At 40.8% G+C, this 25,661-nt stretch overlaps 1 protein-coding gene across 16 annotated transcripts in view; it reads right to left on the bottom strand.

Annotated features, from left to right (window-relative positions):
* Nucleotides 1-25,661, bottom strand: part of UNC79 (unc-79 homolog, NALCN channel complex subunit) — a 261,471-nt gene that overhangs the window by 90,613 nt on the left and 145,197 nt on the right. For 11 of the 16 annotated variants that reach the window (XM_074393444.1, XM_074393429.1, XM_074393434.1 and 8 more), the window contains 7 exons: nucleotides 23,448-23,527; nucleotides 23,215-23,363; nucleotides 15,420-15,577; nucleotides 11,446-11,627; nucleotides 7,795-7,996; nucleotides 4,858-5,037; nucleotides 3,315-3,380 (listed from right to left, as the gene is read on the bottom strand). In XM_074393444.1, the coding sequence (XP_074249545.1) occupies nucleotides 3,315-3,380; nucleotides 4,858-5,037; nucleotides 7,795-7,996; nucleotides 11,446-11,627; nucleotides 15,420-15,577; nucleotides 23,215-23,363; nucleotides 23,448-23,527 (1,017 nt within the window). The remainder of the gene's footprint in view (nucleotides 1-3,314; nucleotides 3,381-4,857; nucleotides 5,038-7,794; nucleotides 7,997-11,445; nucleotides 11,628-15,419; nucleotides 15,578-23,214; nucleotides 23,364-23,447; nucleotides 23,528-25,661) is intronic. The other 5 variants (XM_074393440.1, XM_074393443.1, XM_074393441.1 and 2 more) reach the window with 2 other exon arrangements.

A 25,661-nucleotide genomic window follows, 5' to 3' on the forward strand; every position in this document is an offset into this window, starting at 1 on the left:
TGTCACTTTCACTCAAGATGAGGATTTACTGATGTTCATACTTAATATCCCTTACTTGGCCACAAGCAAGTTAAGAGTATAAAAATTTCTGATGCATCTTTGTATTCTTCATATTTCCTAGTCCAGTAGGTGTACAATAAATATTTGTTGAACAAGCATTTGTGGCACACACCTGTAATCCAAGCTACTTGGGAGGCTGAGGTGAGTGGATCCCCTGAGCCCAGAAGCTCGAGACCAGCCTGAGCAACACAGCGAGACTCCCAACTTAAAAAAAAAAAATTGTAATGTTCGTTGAATAAAAATTATCATTTCCCAAAAATATAACTTCAAGCAAGAGTATTCCTTTAAAAATGACTGTACTCTGACTTATTGGATCTTAAGGGTCAATTGGCATTTTGCAAGTTAGTGAAGAAGTAAATTGTAAACCATCTGTAGAAAGAAAGTGCCCAGAGAAAAGTTATTTGGAATTCTAGGCTGGGACAATAAAGAGACAGGAAAAGTCAAAGCAAGAGTGTTTTATTGGTCCTAACTAGTACTAGGCACCTTCTCTTATGGATACAAATGCAGGCCGAGAGAGCTCCAGGTTTCCCTGCAGGCTGAAGCAGAACTTGGAGTATGCAAGTCCCATGAGGGATGGGGATGGCTCCGGACCAATCTAGGGTCCTAAATGGGAAGGTCCTTTGGTCTGGACACTCATGGTCTTAAGTTCCGTAGAAGGCCTGAAAAGTCCAGCCAACTCCATAACCAGATTGGTGTCCTCATGTCCCACACGGCAGAAATGCCATAAGACCAATTCATCAAGAGGTAGTTGTAGTACAAAGAAAGCAAGTCAAGTCTCTTGGATGCCAGCATCAGTTCTGTTCCTAACTAGTTAGTCATACCTGACCTTAAGAAATCACCTAAGCAGAATCGCTTCATCCCTCACTACATCAGTTTTCCTGTAAGTAAAGAGGTACTATAGTACTAAGGATTATCATTATTATATACCTATTATTGTTTAATTATGCATTCCAGGCAAAGAGGAACATGGTATAATTAAGCACCCTATGTTCACATGGGATTGATACCATTAGTTCAGTATTGTACTTATATAACAACTGCTACATTCTATTCAATCAATCTTCATCAGTGTTCTAAATACATGAAGACAAAAAATTCCTGGTTCTTACAGCACCAGTGAAAGTAGTCCTTATGTCTAATCACACAAATTGTAGATTAGCAGTTAAAAAGATTGTGTATCTCATCAATTAGGATGAAATGAAGGTGCTGAATTCCTACTGGCAGTTATATGCCTTGTTAAGAGCTCAAGACCTCTGGGCTTGTCACCAACAAGCTTGTTCTTTTGTGAGAATCTCAGTTTCTTCCTCTATAAAATGAGACTGTTAACACATTGCTAAGGTTTCAGCTATAAGATTCTACAAATTTTATTTATATGCACAAAGCCTTTGATTTGACTCATAAAAGTCACAAAGGAATGCGACTCTCTACAAACCTTGCAGAGTATACCTTTTACAGAAAACAGAATTTTCTATTCCATTTGCCTTGAGTACCATGTAAAGGCTAAGATCAGAGAGTCAAAAATTGTAAATCCAATGCCAAAAAGTTCAACCTACACAGCAATTTAATATAAGTCTTATTATATAAAGGGGCATCTGCTTCATTTCAAGCCTCATCAATAAGAGGTCTGCACAGAGGCACTCATTACTTGGACCAAACAAAAGTATGTTAAGTAGTAAGTTCTTCAGTTTCCATTTAATGACTGTCTTAAACCATTCTGCATGATCTTATGATAATTCTGGCATGTCCTTGCTTCCAAGTTAGAAACAGAACAGTCAGGGTCTAGTAAAAATGGAACCCTACAGTAGTTTGAAACTGTCTTATAAGCTGAGCCATCTATTTCCATATCCAAGCAAGTTTTGCTTACGACGGTGTCATGTAAATTACCTTTCCTGAAGTTTCAGCCTCATATTTAATCTAAACAATGCTGTTATCTGCCTCTTTTCCATCTGGCCACTTTTGGTGGAATAATTAGATGCCTGAAGGCATTTTTTAACTCAAGAAACACATGTATGTGTTTTCCCACAGAGATGTGAGGAGACTGAGTTGGATTTTTAAAGTGGATAATTACTATGAAAGGCTAGCTTTTCAGCTAAGCATTAAGACAAAGAGGCAAGCTAGAGTAAAATAAATTTATGAAACTGCCTAAGTACAATCTCAAAATTCCACACTGAAAGGGAACTGCATGAATTTCATATTTCTAATGAAGCTTTGAATCAGAAGTTCTTATTTGTGTTCTTTTTTTGAAAAAGGAACAGCACAGTAGAGTACACAAGTGATGTGTAAGGCAAGGCAGAGGGACTCTACCAAATGTTTGCTATTCTTTTTTTCTCATCGATTTTCAAAGAGAAAGGACGCTTTGGCCACCCTCTGCTGTCTCCATGCATGATCTCTGGGATTTTCTCTCTCCTCTCCCACTCCTGACTCCCTTTCTTTCAAATGTCCTTTTTATAATACAAAATGCACATCATAAATGTTCCTTCTGAGACTGTCTGTACCATCCTGAAAGTTTATCTTAAAACCGGTAGTCTTAGATGAAAACTCAAATGTTCTATAGCATGGGTGGTAGTTACCAAGTTTGTTTCTAACTAATAAGCAGGTATTGAGAACCTTCACAATCTTCCCAGTGAGTTCCAGCACCATTCATGTGGAATCTTCTTGCCAATGCCCTTTCAATTCTTAGGCTACTTCATGATAAATTATAATATATCATGGAACATCAAATGATCATTAAACTGTATCATGCTGAATATGATCCTACAGTTCTCCAAACAGTGGAAATTCTCCTTTCTCTGAGAAACAGAAATGCATGTAGAGTTGCAAAGAATCAGGAATGGCTAAGGGGATGAGCAGATGATGGTGGTTCAAATGTATAACCTTTTAAAATGTAAATGAAATGTATGGTTTTCCTATAGCAGATTATATGAACAAAATATTTCTATGTGTAAAGACACATACAAATATAAATACTATGTATAACTCTAGTCATACTGGCTCTCTGGGGAAAGGTGCATACTCAGGTGATAGGATGCATCTTACTGGACCAAAAGTTAATGGGATCAAAAGCCATCTGTTAATATCAAAATGGAAGGAATTGCCATATCAGGTGCTCAAACACTTGAACATCTGGGGTAAGACCGTTTTAGCTTGCAAATCCTAAGTATATCACTCTGGTCCAGTTAGAGACACTGCATTCTCTACCTTGTCCACCTGTGATAGACACTTGCACACGGCCCTTCAACGTCAGAAGTACCCACCTGGCGTCTGTTCAGGTGTCCCACCGAGAGCTGGAGCAGACTGCTCATGCCTGGTCAACCTCATAGCTTAAAAATCAACAACAACTCTATTTAAATAAGCATTACAGACAACTGGAGCCTAGAAAATATACTCAGTGCTAACCATATTGGACAGTAGGGGCAGGTTTCGTTTTTCCATTTGTAATTAACATCACATAAAAGTTGTTTATGCAACAAAAGTTTTGCAGTTTTTATTTGAATTGTAAGAACATCCTTCAATGTTACTTCATCTTCAAAACTGTCATGTGAATTGATGAACAAGAAATAACAATAGATAAACTTTATATTCCAAACTGATCAGTTAAGCCATAAATAGAGCTGGGAAACTCATATAAAATTTATTTTTTTAATCTAGGTATTGGTTTCTAGGATTTAAACAGCTTCACCCAGGGCCTAGCACTATCATTGATTATTCTTAAATGACCACCTATGATTATCTTTGCTCCCTGAAAAACTGGGTTATTGACTACTTAAAGGGATTTCATTCATATTGAACTCTCTCAAAGTTTAAAGAGCACATTTCCATAGCTTGTCATAAAATAGAGAAAATGTAATGAATAAAATCAAATCATATTTATGATTAAAAATGGTTATGTTCTATAAAGCTGTCTTCTAATGAATGCCAATGAAAAACAAACCTTTCAACTTCTGACGGGATAAGAAATACATTTTGGGTTATCATTTTATTAACTTCACAGTGATTATTTAAAGATTAAATCATTTAATAAATTTTACAAGTTAGTAATATATTTAAACATACTCATTCACTAGTATGGTGATTTAGTGATGAATTTTTAATTATTTGTCCTTCATGAGTCATTACTAATCATTAGAGTTTATCTAGTCATTTGGTAATTTAAAGAAAATTTTATTCCCTTTAAAACTGTGATATAAAGAATGACCTTTTATAGAATACGTATATATGGCCTTGTAAAAAAAATTGGCAATGAAGCTTATTTTTATTTATAAATTATCTGGTGAAGATGCACAGAAATTCAACTTCTCCGCTTGATTTCTCTATTTCAAAAGCAACCATTATTATTGGTTTGTCTGGGGAGGGGGCTTGTGTGGCTGTTTCTTCCAAACATTATAAAATACATTCCAAATTTCAATTCTCCCTCTTTAGCCTCCATAGGTCTTGTTGTCTAAGTCTTATTCAGAAAGCTCTTAGGATACAAGATTGGTGGTGCAAACTTTGGTGTTCTAGGATTTAGGAATAAATGTTTCTTCTAAATTGCATGCCAAGCATCAATGCATTTGCTGCCTTTTACATTTCAAAAATGTCTACTGCTGGATCAGGGCTTTGCTACCCCAGCAAACTAGCAAAAGCAACCCTAGACATTTATAACCCTGGAATGATTCTCTAGGGAATCTGAAAGCCAAACTTAATGAACAAACTCAGTTTGCTAAACATGCTATACTCTCTGTGAACATTCAACAAGACAGGTCAGCCTCAGAAAGACATTAAACAGATTTAATGGGAGGATGGAAGAAGATACTCAACGAATTTTGGAGGTCAGGGTCTCAGGGAGGGAGAGTGCCCTCTTGGATTCCACTGGCCCTTTCACGCTGTCCCTCAGGGAACGTACACTCTTCTGGCGGTTTCTTGCAAAGCGAGCTCTCTTGATCTTCCACAAGGCTGCATCGCTGAGGTTAGCAACATTGGTTCTCACAGCAGTGATGGCTTTGCAAAAGGAATTAAAGAGACTATAACTCTCCTTTACTGGCTATGTAATCCACCTAGTCTATAACTATCCATCTGTGTAGAGTTTCAATATTAAAATACGTTTTTCATGGCTATACATCTCCTTTTATGATGAGTCTTACATAAAAAAATGACTATTGCCTATCGTGATTTTTTTCTGCTTAGACCGCAAGATTAAATTATCTAATTTTGTTATCATTGGATAGTTGAGTGATGAAAGTCTTTTCTCCACCTATTCAGAGCTGTAGGTAACTGATTAATAACTAAGCAAGAGGCCAGATGTGGTGGCTCATGCCTGTAATCCCAGCATTTTGGGAGGCCATGGTGGGAGGATCCCTTGAGGCGAGGAGTTTGAGACCAGCCTGGGCAATATGGTAAGACCCCCATCTCTACAAAAAAAGAAAAATTAGCCAGGTATAGTGGCTCACACCCATAGTCCCAGCTACTCAGGAAGATTAGCTGGGGGGATTGTTTAAGCACAGGAGTTGGAGGCTGCAGTGAGCTATAATGACACCACTACACACCAGCCTGGGCAACAGATTCAATGCAATTCCCATCGAAGTACCATGATTATTATTCACAGAGCTAGAAAAACAATAAAATTCATATGGAACCAAAAAAAGAGCCTACATAGCCAAAGCAAGACTGAGCAAAAGGAACTAATCTGGAAGTATCACATTACTGGAGTTCAAACTATACTACAAGGCTATAGTTACCAAAACAGCATGGTAGTGGTATTAAAATAGGCTTGTAGACCAATGGAACAGAATAGAGAACTCAGAAACAAAGCCAAATATCAAACAACTGATCTTCAACAAAGCAAATAAAAACGTAAAATAGGAAAAGGACATCCTATTCAACAAATGATGCTGGGATAATTGGCAAGCCACATCTAGAAGAATCAAACTGAATATTCATCTCTCACCTTACACAAAAATCAACTCAAGATGGATCAAAGACTTAAATCTGAGATCTGAAAGCATAAAAATTCTACAAGACAACATTGGAAAAACTCTTGTAGATATTGGCTTAGGCAAAGAGTTCATGACCAAGAACACAAAAGCAAATGCAACAAAAAAACAAAAATAAACAGATAGGACCTAATCAAACTGAAAAGCTTCTGCACAGCAAAAGAAATAATCCACAGAATAAACAGACAACCCACTGAATGGGGAAAAATATTTGCAAACTATGCATCTGACAAAGGACTAATATCCAGAATCTATAAGGAACTCAAATCAGCAAGGAAAAAAATAAATAATCCCATCAAAAAGTAGGCAAAGGACATGAATAGACAATTCTCAAAAGAAGATATACAAATGGCCAACAAACATACGAAAAAATGCTCAACATCACTAATGATCAGGGAAATGCAAATTAAAATCACAGTGAGATACCACCTTACTCCTGCAAGAATGGCTATAATTTAAAAATCTAAAAATAATAGATGTTGGCGGAGATAGTGGTTAAAAAGGAAACACTTTTACACTGTTGGTAGGAATGTAAATTGGTACAATCACTATGGAAAACGGTATGGAGATTCCTTAAAGAACTGAAAGTAGGCCGGGCGCGATGGCTCAAGCCTGTAATCCCAGCACTTTGGGAGGCCAAGGCGGGTGGATCACGAGGTCGAGAGATCGAGACCATCCTGGTCAACATGGTGAAACCCCGTCTCTACTAAAAATACAAACAATTAGCTGGGCATGGTGGCACGTGCCTGTAATCCCAGCTACTCGGGAGGCTGAGGCAGGAGAATTGCCTGAACCCAGGAAGCGGAGGTTGCAGTGAGCCGAGATCGCGCCATTGCACTCCAGCCTGGGTAACAAGAGCGAAACTCCGTCTCAAAAAAAAAAAAAAGAACTGAAAGTAGATCTACCATTTGATCCAGCAATCCCATTACTGGGTAGATACCCAGAGGCAATGAAGTCATTACAGGAAAAAGACACTTGCACAGGCATGTTTATAGCAGCACAATTCACAGTTGCAAAACATATGGAACCACCCTAAATGCCCATTAACCAACAAGTGGATAAAGAAAATGTATATATATACACACACCGTGGAATACTACTTGGACATTTAAAAGAATGAAATAATGGCATTCACAGCAATCTGGATGGAGTTGGAGACTATTATTCTAAGTGAAATAATGCAGATATGGAAAACCAAGCATCATATATGTTCTCACTTATAAGTGGGAGCTAAGCTATGAGGATGCAAAGGCATAAAAATGACAGAATGGAATTTGGGGATTTGGCAGGGAAGGGTGGGAGGAGGGTGAGGGATAAAAGACTACACATTGGGTACAATGTACAATGCTCAGGTGATGGGTGCACCAAAATCTCAGAAATTACCAGTAAAGAACTTACCCATGTAACCAAAAGCCACCTATGTTCCAAAAACTATTGAAATTTAGAAAGCAGCAAGAGTGAGTTTGCAAGGTGCAAATATGCTTCCCAAAATTCCTCACAAACGTTATAAACATAATGATTGAATCATGTTTAGGGAACACAGAATCATATATTTATCATAGGTCAAGGAAATGAGAATTTTGATTTTGGAATGGCAAGATATACTTAAATCTACAGGTTACTACAGTAGCTATTCAATAAGCATTTAATGAATTGAGTGCATGAGGTCAAGGCATCCTCTGCAGAGGAATTAAATAGCATGCCAATACCTTCTCTTTGTCTAAGCAAGCACAATGGAAAGTGTGACAGTTTTCATTTTACTTACTTGTAGGAAAAGGAAATTCCTTGTTACAATCCAAATGTAGCTGGGCTTCCAAAGAAAGCGTCTCAAATCTATTGACAAAGAACTCCCAACTCAAAGCAGGAATATCCTGCTTGAGAAAATGCAAGAGTAAAAGCTTGCTCAGAATTGTGGGTCTGTCTTTAACCACAGTATCAAACTGGAAGTCAAGACAAAGACACAGACCCTGGGGAAAAGGAGATAAAAGAAAAAGTCAGATATAAACATCTAAGTTACTTTAAAGCCAATATACTAAGTAAAGTCAATGAAACAAGGCAGCCTACTCAATTCAAACTTACAACATAGAGTGATCCCACTGGAATCTTTTTTGATTGAAAGTTTTGATAGTAAAGAAAAATGTAGAAGAGGGGGTTGGGCACAGTTGCTCATGCCTGTAATCCCAGCACTTTGGGAGGCCGAGGTGGGTGGATCACAAGGTTAGGAGTTCAAGACCAGATTAGCCAACATGGTGAAACCTTGTCTCTACTAAAAAATACAAAAATTAGCTGGGCATGGTGGCTCATGACTGTAATCCCAGCTACTTGGGAGGCTGAGGTAGGAGAACTGCTTGAACCAGGACGTGGGAGGTGGAGGTTGCAGTGAGCCAAGATCATGCCACTGCACTCCAGCCTGGGCTACAGAGCAAGACTCCATCTTGAAAGAAAGAGAGAAAGAAAGAAAGAGAGAGAGAGAGAAGAGAGAGAGAGAGAGAGAAAGAAAGAAAGAAAGAAAGCAATGTAGAAGAGAAATTTCTCTTCACTGTGGAATATCTCTTGAATTTGGAATCAGAAATCTGAACTAAACGAATGCTATTTATTTTCTAATGCATTGAATAATAACCACTAAATCCAAATACCCTCAAGTCAAATGCATCTGGTTTTTTTGTTGTTGTTGTTTTGTTTTGCGGGGGAGGGGGCTGAGATGAAGTCTTGCTCTGTCACCCAGGCTGGAGTGCAGTGGCACGATCTCAGCTCACTGTAAAGTCTGCCTCCTGGGTCCAAGTGATTCTCCTGCCTCAGCCTCCCAAGTAGCTGGGACTACAGGTGTGTGCAACCACGCTTGGCTAATTTTTTGCATTTTTAGTAGAGACAGAGTTTCACCGTGTTAGCCAGATCATCTTGATCTCCTGACCTCATGATCCGCCTGCCTCAGCTTCCCAAAGTGCTGGGATTACAGGCGTGAGCCACCATGCCTGGCCACATCTGGTTTTAAGGTCTGCAGTTTTCATTCAGAGGAGCATACTTTCAAAGCTACATTTTAGAATATACAAAAAAATGGTCTATAAATCTGCTTTCAATCCAAAATTTCATGATTTGAAAAAAGCAAAGTCACCTGGTTTTCTTGGAATATAAGTGGAACATCGAATGTTAATCAAAGATGGAATGGATTGAGAGCCTGTTCCTCTAGTGTCTGAGTTTACCATTCCCCCTCTTTTTAACTGAATCTGACTTAAAAATTGCAGTCCATCCAACCATCCCATTCATTATTTCAGCTGTCATCTAATGAGCGCCTCCTATGTTCCAGGCCCTAGGCAAGGGGTAGGACATAGAAGTACTTGGTAAGATCAACAGAGAATAATTATTCAGAAGACAACTGGAGATTTTACACACACACACACAAAAGAATATGCCACAGGCAGCATAATCCTTCAATCTTTCAGTTCGTGCAAGCTTGCCCTTGCTTCTTGGGCTTAAAATGCAGGAAGAGGCTTACACTGGATCAGAGACAGTGTATACACACACACACACACACACACACACACACACACACACACACACAGAATTAAGAATGTGGACTTATTATGAATCACTCCTGAATTTTCTCTGCTGCTTACTAGCTATGTGACTCTGAAAAGGTGTCTTAACCTTTCTAACCCTCAGCATCTCTACCTGTAAAAAGAGAACCCGCAAAAGGTTACTGCGAGGATTAAATGAGATAATGCATAACAGCACACTTTCAACACACCTGCCCTGGAAACATGGTAGCTATCTGAGGAATATTAGCTCTTTCTATTGTTAGTTTAATAATAACCACAAAATAATAAATCAGGTGCAACATGGAGAAACAGTAGATCAGAACTTTGGAGTTTCGAGTCTTAATTTTGTCGCTAAATCACTTTGTGTCCTTTGATAAGTCACATTATCTCTCTGAGACTTGGTGTCTCTGCTAAAAAATAAAGGTTCTGAACAAAATAAATATACAACTCTCTCCAGGTCTCATATTTCTTGTCTCTTTGGCTTTATTTTGTGATGTTTTGTTTTGATAGCATATTTATCTTCTTTATGTTTTACTTTAATTAAAACCATAAGTCAGATCAGGTGCAGTGGCTCAGGCCTGTAATCCCAGCACTTTGGGTGGCCGAAGCAAGCGAATTATTTGAGGCCAAGAGTTCGAGACCAGCATGGCCAACATAGCAAAACCCAGCAAAACCCCATCTCTACTAAAAACACAAAAATTAGGCAGGCATGGTGGTGTAAGCCTGTAGTCTCAGCTATTCAAGAGGCTAAGGCACGAGAATCACTTTAACCTGGGAGGTGGAGGTTGCAGTGAGCTGAAATTGCACCACTGCACTCCAGCCTAGGAGAGAGACTGAGGCTCCACCTCAAAACAAAACTATACAAAAAAACTATAATTTATCTGATTTCTCTTAGCATCTAGCCTCTAACAACAGGGCCCTCTAGCCCAGGAGCTAGCTAAGTGGTATAAGATAAACCAACCTACTTTTAAAATTTGCCACACACACCTACCCCCACATGCGCGTGTGCACGCATGTGCGCACACACACACACACACACACACACACACAAAGTTATGCAATAATTACATCTGTCCAAAGTTATATCAGCGTATAAACAAAGACTGAAAATAAAGTATCAACAAATGGACCAGGCACTATAGCTAATGCCTATAATCCCAGCATTCTAGGACACCTAAGTGGGAGGATTGCTTGAGGCCAGGAGTTCAAGACCAGCCTGAGTAACATAGCAAGACCCTGTCTTTACAAAAAAAACAAGTTAAAAATTAGGTGGGTATGGTAATGCATACCTGTAGCCCTAGCTAGTCAGGAGGCTGAGGAAGAAGGATCACTGCAGCCCAAGAGTTTCAGGCTGCAGGGAGTTACGATCAGCCTGGGCAACAGAGTAAGACTTTCTCTTTAAAAAAAAATGGTATTAACAAATAACAACAAGGGGTCTTTTAGCAAGATGTGGTTCTGGTATATATCTTCCAGTGAAAAGATCTCCATCATCATCATCATCATCAATATTATATGTGATGCTATGGTCTGAAAATGTGTGCAAGACCCTCACCTCCAAATTCCTATTTTGAAACTAAATCACCAATATGACAGTATTAGGAGGTGGGGCTTTGAGAAATGATTAGGCCATGTGGGCAGGGCCCTAATGAATGGGACTAGTGCCCTTATGAAAGAGGCCCTAGACACAGCAAAGGCCCCATCTATGAACTAGATAGCAGACCCTCATCAGACAACCTGCAAAATAAATTTCTATAGTTTATAAACTACCCAGTTTACAGTATTTCGTTATAGCAGGTCAAACAAAGATGTGTGACAATGCAATGATTTAGTAGTGCTGACACAGATCACCTTCAGAGCAGATAACACACATCACATGTCACCTGCAATGCTGGCCTCTTTATGGTGTCAAGCAGGAGACCAGCTCTGGTAGCCACTGCGGGGTTGACATCCTCCACCGCTGTCAGGAAGCAGCAGAAGGCATGTGCCAGGGAGTACTTCAGCAAGTGGTTTTTGGTCACCGAGTGAATATCCAGAAATCTACAAATTACGGCCACTTTTTCCACTGCAATGTAAAAGAGAAGGCAAAATATATAAATACACACACATACACGTACACGCACACATATTTATTTAGCCAGTCTGAGAACTGAACTCACAGAGAAAAAGTTAACTCTGGGTCTTCCATATGGTTTATTTTAAATCCCAACAGGCGAGTCTAATGCCACCATCTCTAGTGTTACATTTCATCTGTGCAGCACTGTTTCTACTCAGTGCAGAACTTTTTTTTCCCATGCAGACTTGATCTAATTCTGGGTTGTCTTTTATATTTTTTTCATATTTATTTATCTTTCAGCTATATTTCAAACTATTCCAAACGCCTCTATGTTCCTAACTGTGGCCATTCCACAGAAGCTCTTCAGATGACAGAGAGAGTCATCTCTCTGTCAATGGTGCCCACCATTCCTAGCTCTGGGTTCTGGTCCCCTACTCTACTCTTAGTAAGTCATGATGTGAAATGGCAGACCAAATCGACATTTCCTGGGGCTATAGAAGCCAGGTGTTTCTTCCACGCTGTAAATATACCCTTACTTGATAGATTTCTAATTATTCTGCAAATGAATGTTGAACAATTCCAGCCACTCTTAAAGCATGGCTTTATAAAAAAAAAATTACAATAGTGGCCAGGCGTGGTGGCTCACACGTGTAATTCCAGCATTTTGGGAGGCCAAGGCAAGCAGATCACGAGGTCGAGATCGAGACCAGCCTGGCCAACATGGGGAAACCCCATCTCTACTAAAAATACAAAAATTAGCACTGTGTGGTGGCATGCACCTGTAATCCCAGCTACTTGGGAGGGTGAGGCAGGAAAATCACTTGAACCTGGGAGGCAGAGGTTGCAGTGAGCCGAGATCATGCCACTGCACTCCAGCCTGGGCACAGAGCAAGACTCATCTCAAAAAAACAACCAAAAAAGCTACAATACTAGTAAAGCAATATAGTGCAGTGCCAATTAAGACATTTCAATATTTTGCTTAAGCTGTTCCAGCAGCCTAGAATATTCTTTTGTTGGTTTTGTTTTGTTTTTCTGAGACAGAGTCTCACTCTGTTGCCCAGGCTGAAGTGCAGTGGGATGATTTCAGCTCACTGCAACCTCCACCTCCTGGGTTCAAGCAATTCTCATGCCTCAGCCTTCCAAGTAGCTGGGACTACAGACAGGCGTCACCGTGCCCAGCTACCTTTAGTATTTTTAGTAGAGACAGTGTTTCACCATGTTGGCCAGGCTGGTCTCAACTCCTGACCTCAAGTGATCTGCCCACCTTGGCGTCCCAAAGTGCTGGTATTAAAGGCATGAGCCACGGCATCTGGCCTACGATATTCTTCCTAGTGACATTCTACCATCCTTAGACAATCTTGCTGAAATTCCATTTTGTAAAGTCTTCTCTGATCTCTTAGAGTGACCTTTCCATCCCATGAACTCCTGTAAAAATACTGCTCATTTGCATATCATTAATTTACATATACCATTTGTGTGCTCAGAACACAATATGTGCTCATTATATGAAAGATTTTCTTTTGTGGTTTTGATTATATTTATGCCTTTTATAATTGGTCAACCTCTTACATGCTTATGTTTGGTCTCATCAATTAAACTGGAAGCCTCCTGACGAGAGCACTCTGCTCTTGTACTTCTTTCTATTGTTCCCATAGTACCTAGCATATATCTAATTTATTCAATAAATTCACTTATTCGCTTATTTTTAAATATATATATTAAGCACACACACATAAGTATACCACTAAGAAACTATCTTAGGCACTTGGGAGGAGATAGAATTGGAAAGATGAATCATTCATAACTCCTGACTTCAAAGTTAAATTGACTAAAATAGATGACATGTACAACTATAACTGAAATGTAACTTTTAAAAGGCTTGAAATGCCTCTAGTGTGATATAAATAAAATGCTATGGGAGATCAGGGGATACAGAAACCGCTCTCCACAGCAGGGACCTAGCAGGTGAACCTCAACGGTGGCATCTGAAGGTAGATCAAGTGGAGGTGGTATATGTGTAGGGCCCTAAAGGAAAGAGGATGAAAGTGGAGAGCCCAGAATGGCCCCCGCATGGATAAGGGGAGGCAGGAAGCAGTGAGAACACAGCCACAGTGTGTGTAGAAAGGAGAGTAGGAAATGAGGCTGTCTGCACTTGCAGTCAGACTATTCGAATGGCAGTTTAAGGAGTCTGAACTTTATTCTCTAGGCATTGAGAAAAACCCATTAAAATTTCTTGAGTAGAAAAGTAACATGACCTTGGCCAGGTGCGGTGGCTCATGTCTGTAATCTCAGCACTTTAGGAGGTTGAGGCAGGCGGATCATCTGAGGTCAGGAGTTCAAGACCAGCCTGGCCAACGTGACGAAACCCCATCTCTACTAAAAATACAACAATTAGCCAGGTGTGGTGGTGTGTGCCTGTAGTCCCAGCTGCTCTGGAGGCTGAGACAAGAGAATCGCTTGAACCTGGAAGGCAGAGGTTGCAGTGAGCTGAGATTGAGCCACTGCATTCCAGCCTGGGCAGCCGAGCGAGACTTCAACTCAAAAAATAAATAAATAAATAAACTAAACAAGAAAGAAAAGTAACATAATCAGAGCCATGATTCAGAAGGTTAATCCTAACCCCCACAACATGATGTGCTATCATATAAATAATCTAACCCCTGAGACTCCTCTGGGCATTAAAAAAACAAGAACATTTTGAAGTGGCCACATATTAAGGAACTGAACTAAAGGTATAATAGTTACCTCACTGATGGAAATTCCATTTCTGTGCCAAACTTTTGAGACACCAACATACATAACTGTTCTGAGAAGCCACACTATGGCATGCTGACCCTGCCTGCCACCCCAAGAATGGAAGTACTAGCAGATTGGAGTGACAGTGGGTCAGCAGACATGAGGCTAACAGGACCCTTCTAGGTTCCTTCCTTACCACATTACTCTGAGCATTTGCTGTTCTATTTACTAGGAAATTACACTCAAGCTGCACCAGATTTGGTCCCTGATCCTTCAGTGGCAAGGGTATCAGCAGAGATTCTCAAACCTCTTGTTAAAAATCTCTATTTTTGGCCCAGCACAGTGGCTCATGCCCATAATCCCAACATTTTGGGAGGCCAAGATGAGTAAATCATCAGAGGTCAGGAGTTGGCCTGGCCAACATGGTGAAACCTTGTCTCTACAAAAAAAATACAAAAATTAGCCTGCCATAGTAGCATGCACCTGTAGTCCCAGCTACTCGGGAGGCTGAGGCATGAGAATCACTTCAACTCAGGAGGCTGAGGTTGCAGTGAGCTGAGACTGTGCAACTACACTCCAGCCTGGGCAACAAAGCAAGACTCTTTGTCAAAAAAAAAAAAAAAAAAAAAATCTCAGTTTCTGGCATCACCCCCACCTCCCACTGAGATTTTCATTCAGTAGGTCTAGGATGTAGTCTAATGATGTGCATTTTAACAAACATTCCCCATAACTCTGATGCAAGTAAACTAACAGGTTGACTGCATCCAAGCCAGTACCTGTTTAGGAGTAAACATAGATGGAGTTAATTGTTACACTTGAGTAACAGGCATAAGCTGGGTCTGTCCTATGCAAAACTGGACAGGAGTTCCCTCCCCCAGGGACCACTCTGCAAAATGCTGTTATTTTAGAGAGGAAGCCCAAAACAGAACCCCCAATGGACACCAATAAGCAGGAGAATGTCTTTTAAAAAGAAGAGATGAGAAAGGAGGTGCCAAAATAGATCCCGTGACTAGACACGTGTGTACTGTGTGACCCAGAATGAATTTTAAGCTAACACAGAGGTACCTGCTTCAAACCTCATCTTCCAGTCTTTGCTGTTGAAATTGCCGTTTATGATTGTCCAGAAGATGTCAGCACCATGAGGAAGTGACAAGGCATGGAGGAGAAGAGGGACTGCCAGTGAAGACAGCTGAGAGAACTCCGATTTGACGACCCTCCACAGGCTAGGGAATCAAGAAGTGAAGTGGTGACAGTCATCACAATCTTTCCAGAAAGAGACCCTGTCCTCTTAATTTACGGCAAGTGTAGTTACTAGGCAGGGGTAGGGGTCCTTTTGGTGAAATGACACTCATCCACGAGACGATAATCCTCTGATAAACATCTCCTATGCTCTGTCCTCTTAGTGTGACACTAGAGAAAAACACTTTCACTTAACATTACATTTTATAACTCAAAAATCTGCATAATGTAAATTCAGCAATATAAATGAACAATGGCTTCAGTGATATACAAAGTCAAAATTAGTTATGTTAGGATGATGGAGAAATATGTGATTTTTTAAAATGTTCTTACAGTGAACACCTGGGAAGTTTGGTTGGTTTGGCCTGCCCAGCCTCTTATGATGTCAAAGAACAACTCTTTTACTCTTAATAACAGGCTCTCCAAGAACATACCGGTCATCAGTCAAGCTCCCCAACCTTCTCTTTCATAACGGGGAACACAAACAAAGGCTGACCAAAGAACTTCAACAACCTGAATAAAATAATTAGCTAGGAGTAGGCGTATGACCCAAGCATGGGAATTACAGAACTCTTATTTCAGGGACTGATATGCACCCTGGCAGACAGAAGCTCTCTCTCCCGAAATCAGGAACAAAGGGCAATGTCAGCCTGCGGCTTCCAATGACCCTCCTTCCCATCTCACAGGGGCAGCCTACATTTAACAGAGAAGCCAACACTTAGTTCCGTTTCAGAAGCAAGGCTGGGCATAGCTCACGCCCATAATCCCAGCACTTTGGGAGGCTGAGGTGGGTGGATCACTTGAGGTTGGGAGTTCAGGACCAGTCTGACCAATTGGAGAAACCCCATCTCTAATAAAAATACAAAAAATTAGCCAGGTGTGATGGCACATGCCTGTAATCCCAGATACTCAGGAGGCAGAGGCAGGAGAATCACTCAAACCTGGGAGGCAGAGGTTGCGGTAAGCTGAGATCGTACCATTGCACTCCAGCCTGGGCAACAAGAGGGAAACTCCATCTCAAAAAAAAAAAAAAAAAAAAAAAAAAAAGCCAAGCCAGAACAGGGCTAAGAGACAGGGAGGGAAAGAAAAAGGGGAGGAGGAAAAGACAGAGAAGGAGATCTCTGATAACATCTCGCACCTCAGCAAGCTTCAGCTAAGTTCCTATCAAGATCTACCAGAATAACTCTGAATTTAATCTATTTTCATAACAATACATTATTGTTTACTTTTTTTCCAATTGTTTAAAGTATGCCTTTTGGTTGTTTATGTTGCCATTTTATTTTGTTTTCCATTTGACTCCAGAGTCAATATCAGAATCAAAACTACAGTTGACCCTTGAACAACACAGGTTTAAACTGTGCAGGTCCACTTATACATGGACTTTTTTCAATAAATACATTGAATTTTTTTAGGAGAGTTGCTACAATTTTAAAAAAAACTTCACAGATGTACCATGTAGCCTCAAAATAGTGAAAAAATTTAAGGAAAGTTATATAAATTATATGTAGTTACTAGTCTAACATTTACTACCATAAATTATACATGAATCTATTATAAAAAGTTAAAATTTACCTTACACACACAAACACATACAGACCATATATAGCACCATTCACAGTGGAGAGAAATGCTAAGCAAATGTAAAGATGCAGTATTAAATCGTGACTGCATAAAACCAACTGTGGTACACCCTGTACTATGGTAATAATTTTGTAGGCACCTCCTGTTGCTATTCAGGTGAGCTCAAGTGTTGTGTCTCTGTGTGAGCCGTTCCTCTCTTCATTAAATTGCAAATCACAGTAAAAAGTGATCCCTCACAGTTCTTGTGTCTTTTTCATCATGTTTAGTGCAATACCGTAAACCTTGAATAGCACCATGGGTTCATACGGAGTGCCAGTAGTGACGCTGGAAGTGTTCCCAGGAAGCAGAGAAAAGTCATGACATTACTAGGAAAAGCTGAATTGCTTGATATGTACCATCACTTGAGGTCTGCAGCTGCTCACCATTTCAAACAGATAATTCATCTTGTAAACAGATGGCATAAACTTATGGAATTGATAAATACAGTATGGTATTACTAATGCATTTTTCTTATTATTTTCTTAATAACATTTTCTTTTCTCTGACTTTATTGTAAGAATAAATAAAAGGTAATGCATAAAACATAACACAATATGTGTTAATCAGCTCTTTGTGTTATCATCATAAGGCTTCTGGTCAACAGTAAGCTATTAAAGGTTAAGTTTTTGGGAAGGGAAAAGTTAACACGGATTTTTAACTGCACAGACATCAGCATTTGCACCTCCCGTTATTCAAGGGTCACCTATATTTGTGTCTTTAAAAAGCTCACGCTGCACTGGTAAGAGAAGGGAAGAGGGATACATGCCCTCTCCATTTTACAGAGAGCATATGGAGGTACAAGCCACTCCAGTTGGCTGTTTTTCAGAAGACCTACCAGAGCTACAGCATGAACAGGAGTGATTTTCGAACACCATATGCTTAATCTGAATAGTGGAAGTCACACAAATAGAGATCTCATCCCAACGCTGCCATAATGAGCTATGTAACTATGTGCACATTCTCTAAAGCTTTGTGTCCTCCCAGTGTGGGCTGTATTAAACGAGATGTGCAGAGAGTGTGGCACATAGTAGGTATTCAGAAACCTCAAGCTGCTGTCACCATCATGATGACAAGGATGATGATGTTTCCAGGGCACAACAATAGGCCCTAGGAAGAATGCAAAGGAAAAAGAAGACATCATTTCTGCCTTCATGGACTTCCAGTTGAGCTGAAGAAGGCCAACCATTCAGCCCTGCTAAAAACCCATTTCCATAACAAACAGGGATTCGGCCAGTCCCCTATTTCCCAGCTCTCCAAGGCAGGCTTGTTTGGAAAGAAGCAGAGCATCTTTTCCACAGGTCCTTTCATTATCCGTCATGGTTTTTGTGTCAGGGTGACACTTTGAGGAGAAAACCTGACTCCTTTTTTTTTTTTTTTTTTTTTTTTTGAGACAGAGTTTCGCTCTTGTTACCCAGGCTGGAGTGCAATGGCGCGATCTCGGCTCACCGCAACCTCCGCCTCCTGAGTTCAGGCAATTCTCCTGCCTCAGCCTCCTGAGTAGCTGGGATTACAGGCACGCACAACCATGCTCAGCTAATTTTTTGTATTTTTAGTAGAGACGGGGTTTCACCTTGTTGACCAGGATGGTCTCGATCTCTTGACCTCGTGATCCACCCGCCTCGGCCTCCCAAAGTGCTGGGATTACAGGCTTGAGCCACCGCGTCCGGCGAAAACCTGACTCTTTAAGGAGAAAGTCTGGACTATGGACCCCAAAGGCTGAATGGGTGGTCCCATGGCACTAACAGTCCATTTGGCATGTGTACATTCTGGGGGGTTGCTTTTACAATTTAAAAAAATGCCCATTTAGTGTTCCCATGTTGAGTTCATGGAGCGTCTGCCTAACTCTCGACCCTGTTCCTTCACTCCTTTCGTCCAAATCTGCTGATGGTCTCGAACTTCACACTGTTCCCTCCAGGTCATTCCTACTCTTCCCCACTCCAGGTCTGCCATGTCTACCCTTTCCCTTTCCCAGCTTCTTCCTCCCGCTGTGGCTGTAGAATCTCTGTTTTATTCAGAAGAAACTTCTGTAGATCCTCCCCCTTTCTCATGGTATGCTTCTCTAGTGGGCTGCATGGTGCTCCCCGAAAATTCATGTCCACTCAGAACCTCAAGATGGGGCCTTATTTAGATGTCATCAGTAAAGACGAGTTCCTGATGGATAGGGTGCGTCCTAAACATGAATGAGTGACTAATGCCCTAATAAGGAGAGGAGAGGACACTCAGGGACACACAGGAGGGAAGACCATGTGGCACAGACTGGAGTGAGACAGCTACCAGCCAAGAAATTCCAACAATTGCCAGCAGCCATGAGAATCCAGGAGACAGACAAGGAAGGCTCCTCCCCTAGAGTCGTCACAGGGCACGCGGCTCTGCTGACACCTGGACTTCAGACTTCTGGCCCCCAGAATTGGTTGAGAATAAACTTCATGAAGTTCAAGCTACTCAGTCACTCAGTTCACAGCAATTTGTTACAGCGGCCTGGAAACTGGCACAGCTTTCCCTTCCTCACGTAGCTGAAACCTCACATTTTTCTGGTAACACAATTTCTTACTATTTTTTGGAATGTAATGGCGTCACCATAGTTCATGTAGCCTCAAACTCCCGTACTCAAACAATCCTCCCACCTCAGCCTCTGAGTAGCTGGGACTATAGAATTATCCCACCATACCTGGCTTTTTTTTTTTTGGGTAGAAATGGAGTCTTGCTATGTTACCCAGGCTGGTCTAAAATTCCTGGCCTCAAGTGATCCTCCCACCTCTGCGTTCCGACATGCTGGAATTAAAGGGATGAGCCACTGTGCCTGGCCTTAAGATTTCCTCTTAATCCTCTTAATGAGTCTGGACGCCAGTCTTCACTGGCCCAAATGACTCCCGCTTCTCAAGACCTCCTCCAGTTCTCCTCTTAGCAGCCGCTTTCTTTTGAAACCCATGCCATTGATGCACAAGGCCCTCTCCCAGTCCTTTGGTCAGTTCGGCACCTAGCTCAGTCTTGCTCCTCACACAGGCCTCTGCGGATGCCACCACTGGATCAAGCCCTGGTCTCATTGCCTTCACATCTCCTCATCCCCAGTGGCCTCTGTCTTTACTCTGCTGGATGAGATGCTGACCTCCCCTCCCTAAGACTGAGAATACCCAAATTCCCCCCCAACCCCCAGCCTATCCTGACTGAGACTCCTCTGCCCTCTTTTCCATACTCTTCTCCCAAATATCAATTCTTCTGGCTTCATCTGCCTCCAATCGTAGACTAGATCCCAGAGACAACTGCTTCATCATTCCGGAATCCTCATCCCTCTGAGCTTCCATCATAACCATATCACCAGTCCCCGGTTCTGAATAAATCCTTTACCCATTTGCTCTCATTCACTCCCAGGCCCCTGAACGCCAGAGGAAAAGAAATCCAAACCCCTACAATCTTGGTCCACTGCAAACTGGTGCTAGCTAACCTCAGTTGAACCCTAAAGCTGGTGACTCTTTGGTTATTTCTTGTTAACTTCTTGCTGCTTTCCTCATGTGGGCTGTGCGATATTCTTTTCCATGTTCCTGAAGCTCCCAACCCAATGTCTATCATCCCCCTCTCAGGAGAAGACATCAACACCTAATACTCTTAAGGCTTAAGCCACCTGTTATAAACTCCCCTTAACACTTTCTCTTTTCTTCAAAATTTATATTCTTTCAAAGGAAAGGGTATTCTTCCTGTTTTCCACCCTACCCTTTGTTCCTGATCGCACACTCTCCTGCCTTCCAGAACTTGGACCCACTGTTTTCTTTCTCTGGTCCTTTCCCACTGACCATAAATATGTACTGATTTTCTTTATCCTAAAAATCCTTAATATCTACTCCCTTTTCTCTCTAAGTATCTAATGTTTCATTTTCTCTCTCTCTCTCTTTTTTTTTTTTTTTTTTTTTAATTATTGAGACGGAGTTTCGCTCTTGTTGCCCAGGTTGGAGTGCAATGGCACAATCTCGGCTCACCACAACCTCCACCTCCCAGGTTCAAGTGATTCTCCTGCCTTGGCCTCCCAAGTAGCTGGGACTGCAGGCACATGCCACCATGACTGGTTAATTTTGTATTTTTAGTAGAGACAGGGTTTCACCATGTTGATCAGCTGGTCTCGAACTCCCAACGTTCAGTGATCCTCCCACCTCGGCCTCTCAAAGTGCTGGGATTATAGGCATGAGCCACTGCACCTGGCCTCCTTTCCTCTTCTAACAAACCTTTCAGGAGAAAGTTGTGCATTGTGTGTTTATATTCAGTAAGCCTTTGCAATGTGCTCTTAGCACTCTCTTAAATGTGGGTGCTTTCCAAAGATCTCTTTTTCCTCCATACTCATTTTATTAAAGCACACCTCTGACTCTATTTTGAGATCTGCCATGGATCTCCAAACATCATTAAATAAAATCCCTATCTTCAAGGCCCTTCATACTTGGGTCCCAATCTACTTCTCCAGCCTCATTTTCCATTACTCCCTTACATCCACACCATCCAGCAGAAACAAACAAACCAAAAACAAAGCTTTAGTATCCCCCAAGTATGCCCTGCTCATTTCTGGTCTCTTCTATCCAACTCTGCCATCTGTTTGCTCTTGACATTCCCATGCTTTACAACATGGCCCACCCATCTCAAATCTCTACCAGTGAAAATTCTGTCATTATCTCAATGCCCATTCAAGTGGTATTGCCTCCAGAGTCTTTAATAATTCATCATTCATCCAGAAATGCTTTTTCCCACCTCTGAGCTGTATAAAGCAGTCATTTACCACATTCCCTTGGAGTGATAGTGACTTATATATACATGGAGTGACCATTAATCTTAGTTTAACCATGACTGTCAAGTTTATACTCATCCTCTTGGGGTTATATGAAGACCACCTCTCTTCACTTTCAAACGCAGACAAATTTGAATACTAAATTGCATGGTCACCTTTTCTCTATAGAGGATTCACCCCTTTCCAAACTAGATTGCAAATTCCCTAAGTACCTAGAACAATAATGTATACAGTAAGCTCTCATATTGTTGAATGAATAATAAATAAACAAAATGAGTAAAGAAAGGTAGAGCCTTAATGTAGTTTTGTCATCAAGTTAACCTGAACCAATCTTTTCCTTTTTTACCAACTCATTCTCATGCCTATAAAATAAGAATGTTTCTGATTTACTTTGAGAAAGATTGCAAGAGTTATTTTAAGGTTTACAGAAGGAAAAAACACTGTAAATCTAGGGTAACATTTTAATATAATTTTTAAAATGTCTCACCGGTCTCTACAAAATAACTTATGAGATAGCATATGGAGAGATTTAGATATCTATTAGCAGTTCAAACTGTTTTAAGTAACAAAGTAGATAAGTCCTTAATTATACTAGGTAAATAGTAACATATATTTGGACATTTTTCTTTCTTTTTTTTTTTTTTTTTTTTTTTTTTTTGAGATGGAGTCTCACACTGTCACCCAGGCTGGAGTGCAGCGTCACCATCTTGGCTCACTTCAACCTCCACCTCTCATTCCAGGTTCAAGCAATTCTCCTACCTCAGCCTCCTAAGTAGCTGGGATTACAGGTGTGCCCCACCATGCCCTGCTAATTTTTCTATTAGTAGAGACGGGTTTCACCATGTTGGTCAGGCTGGTCTCAAACTCCTGACCTGGTGATCCACCCACCTCAGCCTCCCAAAGTGCTGGGACTACAGGCGTGAGCCACCACGTCTGGCCACATTTTTCTATATTTTCTAAATTCTTAAGCCATCTAACAAGCGGAAAGCATAAAATAATTTTTACTTTAAGTTTTCTATTTATTCAGTGTCCAGCAAATGGAAATTATCATTCTTTGTATTAATATACTTTTGACTTAGACTAAAAAAGAAAAATAAATATAGTTCCTATAGGCAATCAAGCTGTCCTGGCTTGAAAAATAACCCAAACAAGCTAGTTAAGTCTTAATGTAACTTTAATTTTCACAACTAAAGCCTAATATATAAACAAACAAAATAAACCATTAGGAAGACGTACCTTGCAATCAACATATGGTCCTGAATGTAGGCTAAAAATTGAGGGTGATCTTTTCTGGCAATGTATAAACACTCTCCATGCAGACAGAGAATCTTCAGGCAATTGAGCATATTAAAAAGAATATCTGGCTCCTCAAACTTAGCCATTTCCTATGCAAAGAAACACACGGTTACTGAGTTATCTAAAACAGTAATGCTACCCAGCCAAGTATTCAAAGACATCTGAAAATATACCTGAAAAATGGTATATATTAGTCTCAATGTTACTGGAAGCTGTTGGTAGCAAAATTTTCTTTCGGTATCATTCTTTACTGCTGTGAAGAAATAATGACACAAAGATTAGGCTAACTCTTCCTTTCCCCCATCATTCATCAATTTATCAAGATCATAAAAACCAAGAGGAGTAAAACGTCAACACAGAATGTATGTAAAAATTGTTCCAGAAATATTTTTATTTGCTCTCCAAATTAGCATATATCCCTTCTATGATACAAGTGCTGGAAATCTTTTAAATTGAGGCTTCCCAGTTTCCACTTTCCACTGCGCAGTCCATCATGAATTCAGATGTCTTTGCCCTGGAGCTACCCCTACCCAGACATCTGAATCCATGATGGACTGCATAGTGCTGGTAGTTCTGCTGCTCCCTGGAGAGACCTGGAACCTGCTAGCGATGCCTTCCTAATTGGAAGGGAGACATACAACTATTCAAGAGAGGTGTTCGAGTCATACTAGCAACTAAAGGGGTTTATCCCATGGATTCTCACAAAAAGGGGCACATTTTGAAACAGTTGAACATATTCAAATGAGAACAACTACTCATGCTTTTCACCTCCTCGTGAGGATCTCTAAAACTTTTGCCCCCCATAGTGGAGGCAGCAATACATTATAAATGAGGCATGCTACAGAAAAGAATTCACCAGTTAATCAGACGCAGGAACTAGTACAAATATGTTAAAATCACCATCACACGTTTTGGCAATCCCTAGGATCAGAGGCAAAAAGAAAAAGGAAATTGCTTAATTTTAACCATTACTCCAAGGCAGTCAAATTCTCTCGGTCTAAATACTGAAAAGTCCATTGGGAATCTTCCACCTGAATGTATTTTAAATGCTTGTCATAAGTACTTGACAGTTTTGTTTTATACGAAAGTTTTAAATACATTTTTGGTGGTGGATATATCTGACAGCTCTAAGAAATAGGGGCCAGGCCTCAAGATGGGAAAAAAGGAAACACACTAGAAGAGAGGGAAGTCTCTAAACACATATCGACAGAGCACCCCCAAATTCTAGGACAGATCTCCAGGTCACCGCCTGAAGGCCCACAGAGCAGAAGCAGGAGGGAGGCTCTGAACAGCAGGGAACCCTGGTTTTGGAAGAAAGAAAAGAGGGGCTCCCCTGCAGAGACAATTTATAACTGCATCCTGCAGACAGTAGAGAGCCTGAGCAGGAAAAGAGGAGCTCCTCCTGAAGCTGCCACAGGAGCCTGGAGGAGCATTCAGGGGAGAATAGAGCACGCGTTTTAATAAGTGGACTGTATAACAATTCAGCAAGAAAAAGAAAAACATTTGAAAAGAAATTGCTGGCTGGGTGCAGTGGCTCATGCTGGTAATCCTAGCACTTTGGGAGGCTGAGGCGGGTGAATCACTTGAGGTCAGGAGTTCGAGACCAGCCTGGCCAACATGGCAAAACCCTGTCTCTACAAAAAAAAAAAAAAAAAAAAAAATTAGCCAGGCATGGTGGCAGGTGCCTGTAGTCCCAGCTACTCAGGAGACGGAGACAGGAGAATTGCTTGAACCTGGGGGCAGCAGTTGCAGTGGGCCAAGATCACACCACTGCACTCCAACCTGGACAACAGAGGGAGACCCTGTCTCAAAAAAAGAAAAAAGAAATTGCTTAATTTTAACCATTGTTTCAATAAAATATTACATATAAATAAAAGCGGCAATAACTGATCTTGTGTACTAGCTTAGGTTTAAAAAATATATTTGCATAGTAAGAGTACAGGTGATTGGATCATGCATGAAGTCCCAGCTTTCCTCAGGCATCAATGCCTGAGAGAAACACAACGTGGGCCTGGGTCCTGGATGCTGCAGCACCTAAAGCAAGTTAATTAATCCTAAATTAAACTAGAGGACTTGGGTTCAAGTCCCAACCCTGCCACTAATTAGTTGTTTCCAGTTCCCAGGTCCCCAGCCCAGGGACACCCAGGCTTGGAGCTGGGGAGTGAGGCTTTTGTTGGTGTTTCAGCTTCTCAGTGACTCCGGTGTTCCATTACAGCTGTGGAATCCCATGAAATATGAAGTCTGAATTGTGAATAAATAGTAGCAATGACATGACCAGGGGCAAGTCGTTTAACCCATCTGGGAATGATTTTCCTCATCTACCAAGTGCAAAGGCTAACTGGATCAGCAGATTGCAAACTTCTTTTCTGCTTTGTTGACAGAAAATC

Source organism: Saimiri boliviensis, chromosome 2 (genome assembly GCF_048565385.1).
Source record: "Saimiri boliviensis isolate mSaiBol1 chromosome 2, mSaiBol1.pri, whole genome shotgun sequence".
NCBI lineage: Eukaryota > Metazoa > Chordata > Mammalia > Primates > Cebidae > Saimiri > Saimiri boliviensis.